The following is a 15,282-nucleotide window of genomic DNA, read 5'->3' on the forward strand; positions in this document are numbered from 1 at the left end:
TCAAGGTAATCAGAGCTATACACATTCACACTTACACACCCATTCTAGTAGGACAAAGGCAAAACCTTCAGATTCTAATCTATTGCACATATAGCCATTATTCACTCTACCCAATATTATTCATATAAACATTAAATTGTTAACCATTAATACAAATGGCACACAGCTTCCATGATTTTTATTCAGTAAAGATCAACCCACTCAAATTTCTGTTTCCCAGCTCTGCCCATAGCACATGGTAAAAATAGCGAGAAATTATTAACAATAATATGCTTGGGCTCCTGATTTTTCCTCATTTGTGGAAGCTGCAAATTTAATCCAGAAAGCACCACAATCCTTTCTTTCTATCTAAATTTCCTAACCTAACCTTGTTATTAGCTTGTTGTTTTTCCATAAATTTCTGTATTATGCCTATAGTCCTACTTTCTATCTACACATACAGAGAGACATGTGGAAGTAGGAGACAAATAGGAGTGCAAATTAGAGTAGGAAAATTACATGAGGTTTTAAAGTTAAACAAGCTGATACTCGTTGCATTTCAACAAAATATGGACTTGGTGCCTTGTGAATAAACACTTCTCTGCTCTGAATTAAAGCAATTTGCAGTCTTGTGGCACTGGTGATTCTCTTTTTGTTTCTTCAATATTTGAGTAGAAAAATAGAATGGATGCTAATAAATGCATTGTAGTTTTCCTCTCATTTCCAGGTTATTACACTGTTTTAACATTTATGCATGTTTGTAGATATTGCATAAACCACATTGACCTTGGAACAAGTTTCAACATTCCCATTTCCTCTCAAGGCATTAAAACTTACAAAACAGGTTTCAGTGCTTTGACTGCAAGAGAGAAATCACTTTTGGGCGGGAACATAACTGAGTCTTATTGCTTGAGGAAGCATACCTAAAAGCAGCAGCTCCTACAAAGAAGATAAGAAACTCTTCTTAGCATTTCCATAAGGAAGACAGCGTCAAAACAAGCCATGGAAATTAGAAATTTGAGCTAATTATCTCCGTAGGAAGAGAGGGGTATCTACAAAAACAGAAATAAAACCAGAAATAAAATAAAATTGTTCGTGACGTTTTTCATCTCAACATCTTCATTGTGGAATCACAGGGGTTTATAAAGTCAAGACAGCATCTCAAGCTCAGAATATCCCGCTGACAAGGTAACACCAAGGATTGTGGTGTTTTATCACCCAGCTCCAGAGGCATGAGTTGGTTCCCAAAAAGCCTTGGGAATTCCCAAGGGAGCACAGGGCAACTGAAAAATCGACTGGAAGATCTGAAAAAGCCCTGGAAGAAAGAAGCAAGCCCTTCAATGCTACAGCATAGTGAGACTGCCAGGCTAGCTGTGGATTCCTTTCTGGAACAAGGAGAAGCTGGCTATCTGCAAGTCATTGCAAAAGAAAAAGAACTGCCCTTCCTCTCCACAATGGACATGGCTTACATGAGCCAGCACATCCAAAGCATCCCAGAGTCTCCAAAGAAGGGGCTAGAGGCAGGACTCTCAAGAGCTGACAGCATGGACAGGGAATCTCTCCTCTCTGAGATGACATCTGGGACATACTTCCCATTAATGTCAGATATTGATCCCCCTCAACTGGAGCTCGGTTGGCCAATGATGTCTTCTGTCACAGTGTTCAACCGAACAGAAGTCAGTTTGTATTTCCAAAGGGAGAAGGCAAACAATGTGAAAGAATTACATCGATCTCTAATAAGCAAGGCCAAGACAGTAAGTTGAACATTTTAAGGCATTTAAAAAGAGGAGATAAAGCTAATCGGTGTAATATCTAAAATATATAAAAAATTTAGAACTACTGGCTCCCATTTTAATTTTTTTTTAAATTCTTACTCTGCAATATGCCTTTAATGTATTACTTGATGGGTTTATTTTTGTTATGTTTGTATAACTTTTATATTTAACAAATGGTATACATGCAGAAAGAAATGAGCTATGAAGATAACTCTTTGTGCCTTTGTTCTTTGACTCTTAAGTTTTCTGAGCTAGTCAACAGAACTGGCCACTTTTTATTTTGAAGACTGTTGAAAGAATTTTAGGAACAGAACAATGTTTATTGTCCCAATGATTAGGTGGCATATTGTTTGTTAAAATGAAATCATAGCAGTTTTGGAATTTATACTTCACAGTTATGGAGCAAAGAAGTCATAGCATGCCCTGGATATCTTATGCAAAGATCAGAGGAGTAATATGCTCTTTGTTTTAGAACCAGAATTTCCATATTGTGTTAACCTGTGAGGAAAATGCTTATAACTGCATTATTTAAAGTAGGTATAGCCCTTAGGTGGTAGATAAAAATATTCCATAGACACACCTAGCTATTGAGCCTTCAATTTGGCAGCCTTTGCTATAGTCAGCTGAGGCTTAACAAAGAAGTACTTTGATGAGTAATAAATATGGAAAACATTACATACAATGTGACTTTCCCAGGGAACGTTTATGAATTAGATGTCAGGTTTCTTTTGTTTTCCAAGATATTTGCTTCAAAACTCAAATACCATAGATTCCCCACTTTGGCATATTTTATAGAACATAGAACACACACACACACATATGTTCTATTCTGTTTTTCTTTTTCTTTAGTTCAATGGCATGCAATTCACAGGGACTATCTGTCTAAGTCCCTGCAATACTTTTGGCAAAGTTTTTCAGAAATGGATTGCCATTGCCTCCTTCCCACAACTGAGAGGAAATGACCCAATGGGCTTTGCTCTTAAGGTGGAACTGGAACTTATGGTCTCCCAGTTTCTAGTCAGATGTCTTAACAATTACACCAAACTGGGGTACATTTGTATAGAAATCATCCTGAAATATTCCTGTGTGAATGTGCACTTCCATTCAAATTACTGAATGGAATTTTTTTTTCAAATTACTGAATGGAAAATTGTAAGAGATGTGCTAGACTTGAATTTTAAATAGATTAGGAATTCATTCCTATTCAGGTTAATAAAACTGATTTTCATTCTGTTTATGCTGGAAGGTTTTGGGTAGTCAGCATAGTTAGCCCACTCAACAAAATTAGTTTAAAATAAAAATAATGAATACTATTTGAGGCTAATATTATACATTACAACTAAAAGTCTGAAAATACTGCATAAAATAAATGGGAATTATTATTTTAAAAAATATAATTCTGTTTTGCAAATAGCTTTTCCTTAGAAATTCTGAATAATTCAAAATCAGGTGGAAGAAAAATGCCTGATAGGACATAGGATTTTTTTTTCTTTTTGAAAAGAGGCTTTCTGTATAAAAGAAGCATTTAGATTATCTTTCTTCTATCCACTAATTTACTCCTATAAATTTATCTCAAATATACAGGATGAGAATCTGGGGAGGGGGGTGTAACCGGGCTGACAAAAATACCTATGAAAACAAAGCAAAATGAATGCCAATGCTAAAACCAGTAAACTTGATGGCTCAAATAAATACCTATAGGATTTTCTTTCTTAGATAAATCTAGGCCACTCTGTACATTCTTTCAGAGAGGGTGTGATTCCCACAGGCAATGAGCAGGCAGGATGCCTCCTGAAAGTTGAAGTGCTCCCAATTTTTTGCTCTGGAGAAAGCACTGCAATCCAATTTTTTCTCCAGGATGTTTTGGCACAGACGGTAAAAGGGCTGCCATAGTTTAATTAGGTGTGGTAGTGGAGTTTACTTTCTAAGTGTAAACCATCTTCAGTTTCGGCAGGCAGAAGATAAAGGCATGAATGAATAGATAAACAGGGCTTCATCCATTTGAAGTGGAGACTGTTCTCTTGATAGAGCCTAAAATCAAATCTTCAGAGCAGTAGATACACTAGGTACATGTGGTTTTCTGAGAACATGGCACAGGAAAGTCTTACAAAATAAGAAGCATGAAAGGCATGGATAATGTCAAATTATTCATTTACCAGCAGGTAAACACTGAGGTTTTACTGGCTTCTGCCACTCCCACTAATCCAAATAGGCTCTCTCCTACTTCAGTTGACTCTTGAGCTTTTTGTGGAGGGAGATGGATAGGCATCTTCCAAACAAATCATTTGGTTTCTATAAGATGCCTCTGGGGTCAGTGTGAAATACAGAGACATGTTTTAAAGTAAGAACAATGTTTGAGGAGGACACTCTGTTTTATAGAATGCTGATTTAATTAAACCAATTTCTAAAAACCCATAGGTAGGTCAAGAAGGTTAAGCAACCCGAAGTAGGATTATTATGGGCTACAAGCGGTGTTCAGACATGCCATATTAGGAGCCCAAGAGTCAAAAAAATTCCTAATTTTTTTTTGGAAAAGTAATTAAAGGTAGTTCTATGGGATTAATATGTTTGGAGTGGATAATTGTAGATAATTTTAAATTGCAAAAGAGAGATGCTTCTTCAGAATGCTCCATCTACATTTGAAATTCCTTGCAAATAGAAAACATATTGTAGGACAAAGTTAGCCTATCTTTTTTCCTCTGAACTGTTTTCTTAGTTGATAAGATTTTTTGCATATAGGAAAACATTTAAAATGAGATGTAAGGAGAGCTCTCTGGACCTCAAGGCAAGACTCTCAAAATCGAGAATTTGCTAATGGGCATCTGGATTTTTGCACCTCAGATACAGTATATTTATTTCCTTTCTTCTCATTTCTTTTCGTTCCTGACCATCTAATTAAGTCTGTGGAAGGCAAGGGGCAAGTAATGTTCTGCCAGGGGAAATACAGTGGGCCTCTAGGCCCCAAGGCAACTACTTCCCCATCTTCACAATATTTACATCACTGTAATCTCTTCAAAATGTTGCCACCCTATTCTACTATATTTGTAGCCAAGTTTTCTATCAATTCTTCATGGAAATGTTCTGCTTGTCAGGAGAGAAAGCAGCAAGAAAATGGATTAGGTGCACTCCCAATTTGTACATACACTTCATGGTAATCAAGATTTATAATAGAGACTAATTACCTGGTTCTCTCCTGGAATGCTATCATCTGGAATATCATCATTATAAAATGTTAATGGACAGGGAAAGCAATTCCGGAACAAATCTACCAGTCTGTAACATGCAAGGCGTCTTAATCATGCATATATAAGGGGAAGTGTCACTAGATTAATAGCTTCTCATAATTCTGTGTGATGGAAAGGATTATATATTGTAAAAGCTCAATAACTCTGGAATGCACTCATTTGCCCATACCTTTTTCTGGATTCTCCCATAAAAACAGAGTGAAGAAAAGAAAAAGATTCAAAAATAACTAGTGAGGAAGCACTATGGAACAGTTTCAAAACTGACCTTTTAAGTGCTAACTATTTTTGCCCTTCTTGTTTTATTAAAGCAAACCAATAGTGCAATTCTATGCATATATTTTCAGAAAAGGCCTTGATGAAAGTTTAAAACAATTGCAGCCTGAAGCACTTAAAAAGGGTCTTTTATATGGGTTGTTTAATAGGGCAGGTCCACTGATCGCCTTTTGACAATGTCTTCTGTTCTGCTCTCCACTTTACCCTAACCTACCAACAATTGTGCAGGTGATTGCAATTGTGATGGATCAATTCACAGATATGGAAATACTCAGTGATCTGATAGAAGCTTCAAACAAACGTCATGTTCCTGTTTATCTGATCCTTGATGAAAAAAACCTAAAGGAGTTTACAGAAATGTGCAATAAAATGGAGGTCACCATGGATGACTTTCCGGTATGTTTTCAATCCGTTTTAGTATTTTTTTTCTTTTACTTAATGTCAATATTAAAATACAATGTGATAGAACATGAAAGTGAAGAAAAAAGACAAGTTTAAGTCTGCTTTTATTTCAATCATTCTCATCACCACCCAGATGAGCATGGGTTGGTTTGTTCAGCTAAAGCCAATAATTGAAATCAAAGGACAACAACAAAAACAACAACAACAGCAACAGTATAAGGTCTTTCTTCCTTCCTAGGGTCCTTGATAGACCATTGACTGTTTGGAGATCCAAAATGATTCTCTTATCAAAAATCAATTCCAAGATACTTTTGCAAGCATATTTTCCCCTTTTCTATTAAGTGGTATGATATCACTAATACATCTTTATTGGATGATTGAGGGTTGAGTTATAATCCATTTTCTATGTAAAACAACATGACTGAAGCATAAGGTGCAACTGGATGGCAAGTAAAAAATTTAAATAAGTATTTCTTTTCAAAGAATTTGAAGATTCCAAGTAAAATATGGCTTCCAAGGCTGACAGAATTATGTGTTGATAGATATCATATATCCAACCTTTGCCTTCCATATACCCTTTGAACAAACAAAAGTCCAGAGCAAAAAAGTGCCCAAAGTTAATACATATATGAACCGTATTTACTTGTGCTTCAGTATAAAAGATGAAAAGCTGTCATTGCTTTTATCCAATTATTTTAATTGGCTGAGGCAAAATTAAAGATGGCACAGAGTCACATTTGCTTAAATCCAGGCTTGCCACCTTTATATATTACCAATGAAGTGAAGTTTACTTCTGATGCTCAACAAAATTGAAAGGTGCCTTAGGCATAAGACTGTATTCAATCAGACCAGGAGAATGTACAGGTGTATGTCGTGTATGTGTATTAAAAGAGTCAAAATAGCTGTCACTTCCATTTATGCTATCTATTCTAGTTGTTGTTGCTGTTGTTTGCTGTTTCTGTTTAAAAAGGCAAGGGAATGTGTATGCATTGACATTTATATCTGACTGCAAATGATTTGGCATATGCAAATGCAAGATCAATTAATTTTGTTATTAGGATGCTGTATTTTGCAAACAGTTGTACAATTGTTTTACACACAAACACACACACACACATACTTGTGTATGCAGGGGAAAAGAATCTCTGGGATTATTTTTCTGTTGAGAAGCGAAGTATTACTTGGATTTATATTGTATATTTGTTCAGCCTATTATATTCAATGCAGGGATATCCTCCTTTTGGGTAACTATGGCATTTTCAATGTGAGTATAAGCCTAACTACTAATTACAGGTAGTCCTCAATTTATACCAGTTCATTTAGTGACTGTTCAAAGGTACAACGGCACTCTAAAAAGTGACTTACGGCCATTTTTCACACTTAAGACCATTGCAGGATCCCCATGGTTACATGATCAAAATTCAGACGCTTGGCAACTGTCTCAGATTTATGACGGTTGCAGTGTCCTGGGGTCATGTGATTGTCTTTTGTGACCTTCTGACAAGCAAAGTCAATGGGAAGTCAGATTCGCTTAACAACTGAGTTACTAACTTAACAACTACAATGATTCACTTAACAATTGTGATAAGAAAATCATAAAATGGGGCAAAACTTACTTAATTGTCCCACTTAGCAACATAATTGGGCTCAATTATGGTCATAATTCGAGGACTAATTCACTGTATTCCATAAGAGTATCTTATTCAATCACCCCAACCATTTGAAACTTATTGTCATTTTGGCTGTTATCAGTACTTTTCCATTCTTCCAAAGCAACTGCAGCTTTCAAATATTGAAATAAGGGCTGGAAATTACTGAAATAATACTGGTTTCTAATTTTCCATCATCAGAGATTGAACAGTCTACTGGGTGCCCACTAACGTATTACTTAGTGCTTTCCAAATACTTTATGCTAACTTTGTCTTATTCTTTTAATTAAAAATAATGGGGAATCATGCATGCTGCAAATTGAAATACCATCTTGAGCATAACCTGAATTTCCAATAATGTATTTTGGGGGTCTCCTTTCCCCTCCCCCCAACTTTCTTAGGAAATAAAATCAGAGGATTCTCAATTTTCCTTCTGAAAAATGGACATTTTGTGATTGGCTGCATCAATCTTAACCACCACTTTGTGAGAGAGACCATATCAAACTTGCAAAATTCCAAATTATGTCCACTATTCCCAATACATTAACTAATAAAACATGAAGCAAATTAACTGCTGGTCATGCCATTTGTAGTATTTGATATACTTAATTTAGACAGTAATTTTATGTCCTTTGAAATTTACAGGAGATTTTTAAAAAGAAATTATAAAGTTGGGATTAAAACTGATAGAATTAATGAAGCACACGTACTGGATTTTACTCTTTTTTTTAACATTTATTGATTTAGGTATGTTTCTCAGCCATTAATTCCAAGATTCACATTCACTCAGGGTTACAGTCAGGGGTGGGATTCTACCAGTTTGCACCTATTCGCTAGAACCAGTTGTTAACATTCTAAGCAGTTCGGAGAACCGGTTGTTAAAAGAAATTACTGGCCTAATCCTGTAAGGAAGGCAGGAAGGAAACATTCTGGTATTGCTTACAGAAATTGCCTCTCCGTTAACCCTTATTACATTCTTGGCAGGACTAGACTTCCTGTCACAGGAACTTCTCTGGAATTTTTTTCCCCTCCTTTGTGGTACTTTGCTTGTGTGGAGTGACCATTCAAAGTTACAATGGCACTGAAAAAAGTGACTTATGACCATTTTTCACACTTACGACTGTTGCAGCATCCCCACAGTCATGAGAGAACAGGCAAGGAGATGCGTGCCTTGATGTGAGTGATATTGAGTTGGCCACGCCCAGCCAATAACATGACCATCAAACCACGTCCACCCAGTCACATGACCACCAAGCCATGCCCACCAACTAAGCCACACCCACAGAACTGGTTGTTAAAACATTTGAATCCCACACTTACAGTATATATATATGCTCTGCACAGAAAGTCAATAGTATCTGTTTTGAATCTTTTTTATGCTTTTCTTATTATTTTAGAATATGCGCATACGATCTGTAAGTGGAGATACATACTATAGTAAAGCTGGCAAGAAGCTTACAGGACAAGCCCTTGAGAAATTTGTGTTGATAGACTGTGAACAAGTGCTTGCAGGGACTTACAGGTGAGATATAACAAGTATAGTTCAGAATGATGTCATTTGCAAAGGGCATTGTCTGTTTGTCTAAAGGTTTCTGGGACTAATATGTTCAAACTCAGAGTGATTACAGGATATGATTTTTTTTTAAAAGCCAAGATTCCAGAGTTTGTATTGCACAGTTGCAGCTAGCAACTTGATTTTTTTAACCATGCCTTTTAAATACCCCTGCCTTAACAAATGTAGCAAATTATTTAAATTATTATTTAAATTACTTTTATTTAAAAATTACAGTGCTTTGTATCCTTCTTATGGGTCAGGTGTCTAAGATTGTTCTAGTGGTACTCAAAACTGTGTATCTTCCATTTTAGGGGAAGGGAAATGAAATTTGCAAATGGTGAATATGCTATTTGTAAATGTACAAAACATATTAAAACATACATAAAACAAGACTTTTTTGAAAATGTGTCTCTTATAACAGGAGTTTAGGATTCCAATTTTAAAACACATTCTAACTCCTATCCCAGCCCCACAGTCTAATACTTTTCAGATATTCTGAAAAGGTGGCAGAAGAGGAAATCTCAACAGTTGGAAAGAATATGTTTAGGAAAAAGCATTCTAGGATAAATGCCTATTAAGTGGTATTGCATTTCCTCCCCAAAAACAAGTACAGGAGCACATTATAATATTGCAAATATATATATATCCTTAAAGTGAAATAAGTCCTAGGGAATTTTGCTCCCCCTAATGTTTGTCTTGTACTAGCTCCAAGGAATGGAGAGCAGCATACAGAGAGTCCTTGCTTAATGGCCCTAATTGGGACCAGAATGTTTATTGCTAAGCAAACAATTATTAGCAACAAACAAACAAAATATCACATGACTGCACTGCTTAGAGGTTCACTACTCCTGATTGCCATTATTAGGCCAGCACTACATGGTCATTAGGCCAGGACATCATGCTGCCCTGCTACGCTCACCTTCCTTTCAGCTCTACCTGCCTGCCTTTCTCTTCCCATCTCTGTTCATTTGGCTGCCTTGCACTCTGCCTTCACCCATATCACCTGCACTCCATTGCCCTTACTACCCCCCCACACACACACCTTGGCTATCTTCTTCCACCCAGTACTGATGAAGTGCTCCTGGTCTGGCTCTTTGTGAGCTGCTGTTTTCTGAAGCTGCATGTGGAGGCCTCAAGAAGGCTGTGTGTGCCCAGCTTCTGCCTCACAAAGGGCCAGGCTGGGCATGCTTCAGCTGCAGCAGGAGGAAGAAGTGAAAATCAGCTGTTTCCAGTGGCAAGGAGTGGCAGAGGCAGTGGAGGGCAGGACAGTCAAAAAGCGGAGGTGGCGAGGAGTGATAGGTGGGTGAGTAGAGTTGAAAAGTGCCCGGTGGTTGTAAATAAGGGTGGGCTGCCAAAACTCTGGATTCTGATCATGTGACTGCAGGGGTGCTTCAATGGCTTTGAGGACCAGTTATAAGTATTCTTCACTCAGGATCATCACAAATTCAAGTGATCATTGAACAACAAATGGTTATTGTGAGGGCTACTTGTACAAAACTTCATATTTTAAAAATAAGCTTGTGCTAGGTTGAGACATGTCTCAGGATCTCCCCAATTTATTTCCAAGTAAATACATATAAAACCACAGTGACCCAAACTTCCACATAAAAATACATCCTGGTTGACTCAAATCAAGTCATTATATATGTTTGCTTATTTAATATTCATATATTTATTTTTAAAAGAATATTAGATGGCTGCTTTAAGTTATAGATGATAATCCTAGGTGGCTCATATCAACATTTCATAACAAAAAAAATAAGCCCCAAACCCTGCAAAAGATGTAACATTTCCCACCAAAGTGCCACAGCATCCCAAGCTAAGAATGGGGAGGGGGGGGGTTATCCAAATTTCATGGGGGAGACTTTTGAAAAGGACTGGGGTAGCCGTAGAAAAGATGTGTCCCCAAGGCCCTACCGGATGGCATTTAAGGAATGGTACCTGGAACATGCCCACCCTATCTCATCTGGTAGAATGGGCAGATACCTCCAAGGAGGATCAACCCTGTAAATAATTTACAGGGCTATTCATCTAATGAATGGGCTCCTGGGCAGTCAACGGAAGTGAGAGCATAGTGCATAGTCCAAATGAATTTTTAAAAAATCAAGTTAAGGCTCCTATAAAAACGTCATTGCTAGTGTGTCACATTGTTAAATATTAACAATTTGGCCCTAGTACCTGGTGAGAAGTCTTCACAGCCTTTGGAAAACCAACAGAGTTGGGTCTGTGCATATCTCTTGGGGATAGCATGACAAAGAAGTCATGCTTCCCAAAACACTGCTTCACCGATAGGACCTGGAACCTCCCTCCTCTTCCAGATCAGGTGGGACAGGGGAAATCATTGTGGATAGGTTGTTAGACAAGTACCATGCCATGTAAGACTTTAAAAGTAACAACCAGCATTTTGAATTATATATGGAAGCCTACTGGGAGTCACTGCAGCTCACACAGCAGCAGCACTAGAGTGGTGTACTGTGATACACCCAACACACTACATTTTGGACTAGCTGTAGCTTCCAAATGCTCTTCAAGGGCAGCTCCATATACAGTGAGTTACAATAGTCCAATTGTGAGATAACTAGGATGCAAGTAACCATGAGCAGTGCCTCCCCTCCTGGTCCATCTGCCACCTCTTCCAGGAGAATCCCTGGATCATGAACCAACACTGCCTGAGAAAGTGTCACCTCACCCAGTCAGTACATTTACTTTCAAGTACCTCCCCCTGCAAGAAATGATACAGCACAACAGCACAATATTCATTTTACAAATTGTACTAGTTAACATTCAGTTATTTTTGCCTTAGTTGCCAACCTTTGACTACATTTTGAAGGGAAATTGTTTTTCTTTGCATTAATTGCAACTACTTCCTTGATTGATAATGCACACTCCACCTAAACAATCTACACTTGACTCATCACACAAATATTTAATAGCAGCTTTATCTTTATCTTACCTTTTTACTTACAGGAAGCCTGCCAACTCCATGCCATGTTACCATATTACTCCGTCTCAAAGTATCTTAGTGTATACAATATATCATCCCAAAACGTTGGCTTTAAAAAAATTCCAGTGGGAAGTTGACCATGGTTATATAATTTGGCAGTCTGGTCTGTTTTCAAGGGATTTGGGGATTAGATATCACTGATAATTTGATTAAAAATCCCCTACCAAGGATTATATTTTCTGAGATTAATAAAATTATTTTTCTGTATCATTTTTAAATGCTCAAGAATTCTTCTCACTCATATCATTTTGTAACTCTTCTCTAAATGAGCTCCAGTCACACTGGGTGGCTATAGATCTCCTCTTTAGCCATAAGTATGACCTTTGAAATCTATAATTAGCTTGCAACTAATTTCTTATAATTCTTATGAGTCTGTCATTTAAATGTTTATCTATAATGATTTAACCATAATAACTTGTTTGCATGCTCAGCTATTACCTTCATTTATTGCCTAATATAGTATAAACACACATATACACTAATCTAAGATTTTGACCATCAAACTGTTCCACTTATTATTTTCTCAATGCTTTAAAATACACTGTTGTATTGCAGCAATAGTGCTAAAGATATTCTGATAAATATACTTAAAATAGTACTAATGTTGTAAATGAATATTATTTATTGTCCAATAAATTTTCAATATTTTAAATGTGCACAGTTTAATTATATGTTGATGTTTCATGTTGTCCCTGAATTATTTTCATTTCAGTTTTACATGGCTCTGCAGCCAGGTACATACCTGTTTAGTGATGCACTTCAAAGGAAAAATTGTTGATGATTTTGACAGAGAGTTCCGATGTATATATGCTGAATCTAGATCAGTGAATCAACTTGGAATCCCCACTGCTGAAAATTCCACACCTTTTCCTTACAAGACCATGCAGAAATTTGACCCCATTTTAAAACATATTCAACAGAATGAATATGAAGCCCTCAGTCCATCAAGCACCCTTTCAACTTGCAGTGTCGTGACCATCAAGAAATCACCATATGATAACCAATCAATTTCCAATGTATACTGTGAAAAGAAGGAATTAACACCAGGTGAAACAAGAAAAACCATTTCAGGCTTAATGGGACATGACTTGAGATACCAGCCCAGGGAGTCTCCAGACTCTAACTGCAGTATATTAGATAAATTAAAGCCTCCACTCAATGATGCTTCTAATTTATTGAAACTTAAGACATCTTTGCTATCAGTATCTTCACCGATATTAGCTGACAACATAGGAAATGGACATCTTCCTGACAATATTGGAACAAAAGATAACAAGAAGTTCCTTTATACTCAACCAGTTGAAAATGCAAGCAAACTACATAAGAATGATAAATCAGTAACTCATGGATACAACAAATTAGAATTCATTAACAACCCTATTAAATCTATAAATTATGAAATAAAGGGCACAGTTCCTAGATTCCTTGATGGCTCTGATGATATGCCAATGGAGAACAACAGCAACATAAATAGGACTGAAAAAAGGATGACACTTGGTCACAGCAAATTGGATTTGATTACTAACTATAGTAAATCAAAGTCAAAAGCAGTTCATAGTCGATTTGAAATGTAATCTAACAAAAATATCTCAAATGTGGAATGAAACTATAATAATACATCAGATTTATAGCTCAAAATATTGGGAAAGTTTAAAGAAGCTTAATAAAGCCAGAAAAACGATCACATACCTGTGAAAGAGATTTAAGATTGTTACTACTTACGGTACCTCTAGAGTTAATTTGAAAAGACATGCATTTTGAACATTGAAATTGTCTGGTATTTTTTCCTTACAGAAATAATGAGGATTCTTCATAATTCAGAATTCCTGAAATACTGGAGAGGCATGTTTAGAACAAGGCTATTTCTCAGTTTAATAGCTTGGGGTGTGTGGGGGGGAAAGGAAATACATACCAATGTAAATAATTTGATGAATATCACTATGTAAATAAAATAGTGTGTGTGTGTGTGCGCGCGCGTGCGCGCACACACACACACACACACAAACAATTTGGTTTAAAGGGTTGGTAGAGTGTTTATAATGCATCTCTTTGATAAAAGCACACCTCTCAATCTCCCAAAGTGGATTATTCTGCAATTCTGTTTAAGATAGATAGAACTACAGAAATCCACATTTACAAAGTAGCAGAAAATAAAGAACTGCAGAAATCCTATTATATAATTCCTAATTTCCTTTTAATAGTACTGCTCACTCAATTGATCAGTACACCATACTCAATACAGAAATCCAAATTACAATCACCCTGACATAGAAAAAAACCTCTTGGTTGTTTCCTTCTGTAGCAAACATGACAGAAATAGGAAAAGACAAGTAAAATGCAATTCTTAGTTTAAATATCAGAACACTAACTATGCAATTAATAAATCTAATCTCTTTGCCGCAGCAAAAAAATTGCAAAAGTATTTTGGCAGTTATATAAGAAAGAAATATCAATAATATAATGATTGCATTATATGATAAATAACATGAATATTAATTGACTTTTGTCTTAGAATTTTGTTTACAAACTGGAAAACTAAGATACATTGTGTTAATTCTGTTCATATGCTATATGCTTTAAATACATTAATATATAACATTGTAATTAAAAATCAATCAGATCTTAATAATGGGTTTATACAATCAAAGCTGAGCTCAATTTATTTCCACTATAAGTAACTTCAGAAGAAGAAGCCATTTTCTGAGCAGAAAAAAGTGATGTTCTAGGAAGTCCTCTGAACTCAAAAGGCAGTGTTTTTTGAATACTTAAGTATATGTCAGCAGTTAAACATTTTATCTTACTTTGTATGGAAGAACAAATTGTCACCACTGACATTTGTTATTTCTGAAAATCAAGATTTGATATGCTTCCTGAGGGAGTTTAGTTTAACCCAGATTTTTAAGATTTCATGAAGGAATCACAAGAAAAGCTATGATTGTTTTAATAATACATTTAACATTGTTTTAATTTCAAAAACTGGAAGTTCTGTCAATAGCAATTAAATGTATAAATGCCCTAAGAACTCCTCTTTCTTTTTTCTTCTCTCTTGCTCTCCTTGGCTCTTTCTCTCTCTGGTTAATCATAACTTTGACAATGTATAATGTGATGGTGGTTTTGAAATAAACAGTATTCTATGTTATTTGTTTAACTATCATCTACTAAATAAAGTATAGAGGTTATATGCCAAAAATATAGGCTATAAAAATAAATAACTCTATCTGGAACAACTCTGTTTTGAGGTAACCAAGTCCAAATAAAGTGAGGAGGGTTGGGCGTAGTCCTACCCCATAAAACTAAAAATTGCTAAAGAAACTGCAAGCAATCATCAACAAGAGCATGAAGATGTCAAACCATGGCATGATGGCGTTGAGGTAAAGCTGAAAGGCCATCCAATGGTTGA

General features: G+C 36.2%; 1 protein-coding gene across 1 annotated transcript; it reads left to right on the forward strand.

Moving 5' to 3' along the window:
* Positions 1-867: 867 nt before the first annotated feature.
* Positions 868-15,021, forward strand: SACK1C (scaffolding CK1 anchoring protein C). Its single transcript, XM_026685189.2, has 4 exons — positions 868-1,733; positions 5,501-5,668; positions 8,721-8,845; positions 12,595-15,021. The coding sequence occupies exons 1-4, from the start codon at positions 1,212-1,214 to the stop codon at positions 13,454-13,456; spliced, it is 1,677 nt and encodes a 558-aa protein (XP_026540974.1). The 5' UTR covers positions 868-1,211; the 3' UTR covers positions 13,457-15,021.
* The last annotated feature ends 261 nt before the right edge of the window (positions 15,022-15,282 follow it).

Source organism: Notechis scutatus, chromosome 3 (genome assembly GCF_049901735.1).
Source record: "Notechis scutatus isolate UNSWTSFEM ecotype Mainland chromosome 3, rNotScu1.2, whole genome shotgun sequence".
Classification (NCBI taxonomy): Eukaryota; Metazoa; Chordata; class Lepidosauria; order Squamata; family Elapidae; genus Notechis; species Notechis scutatus.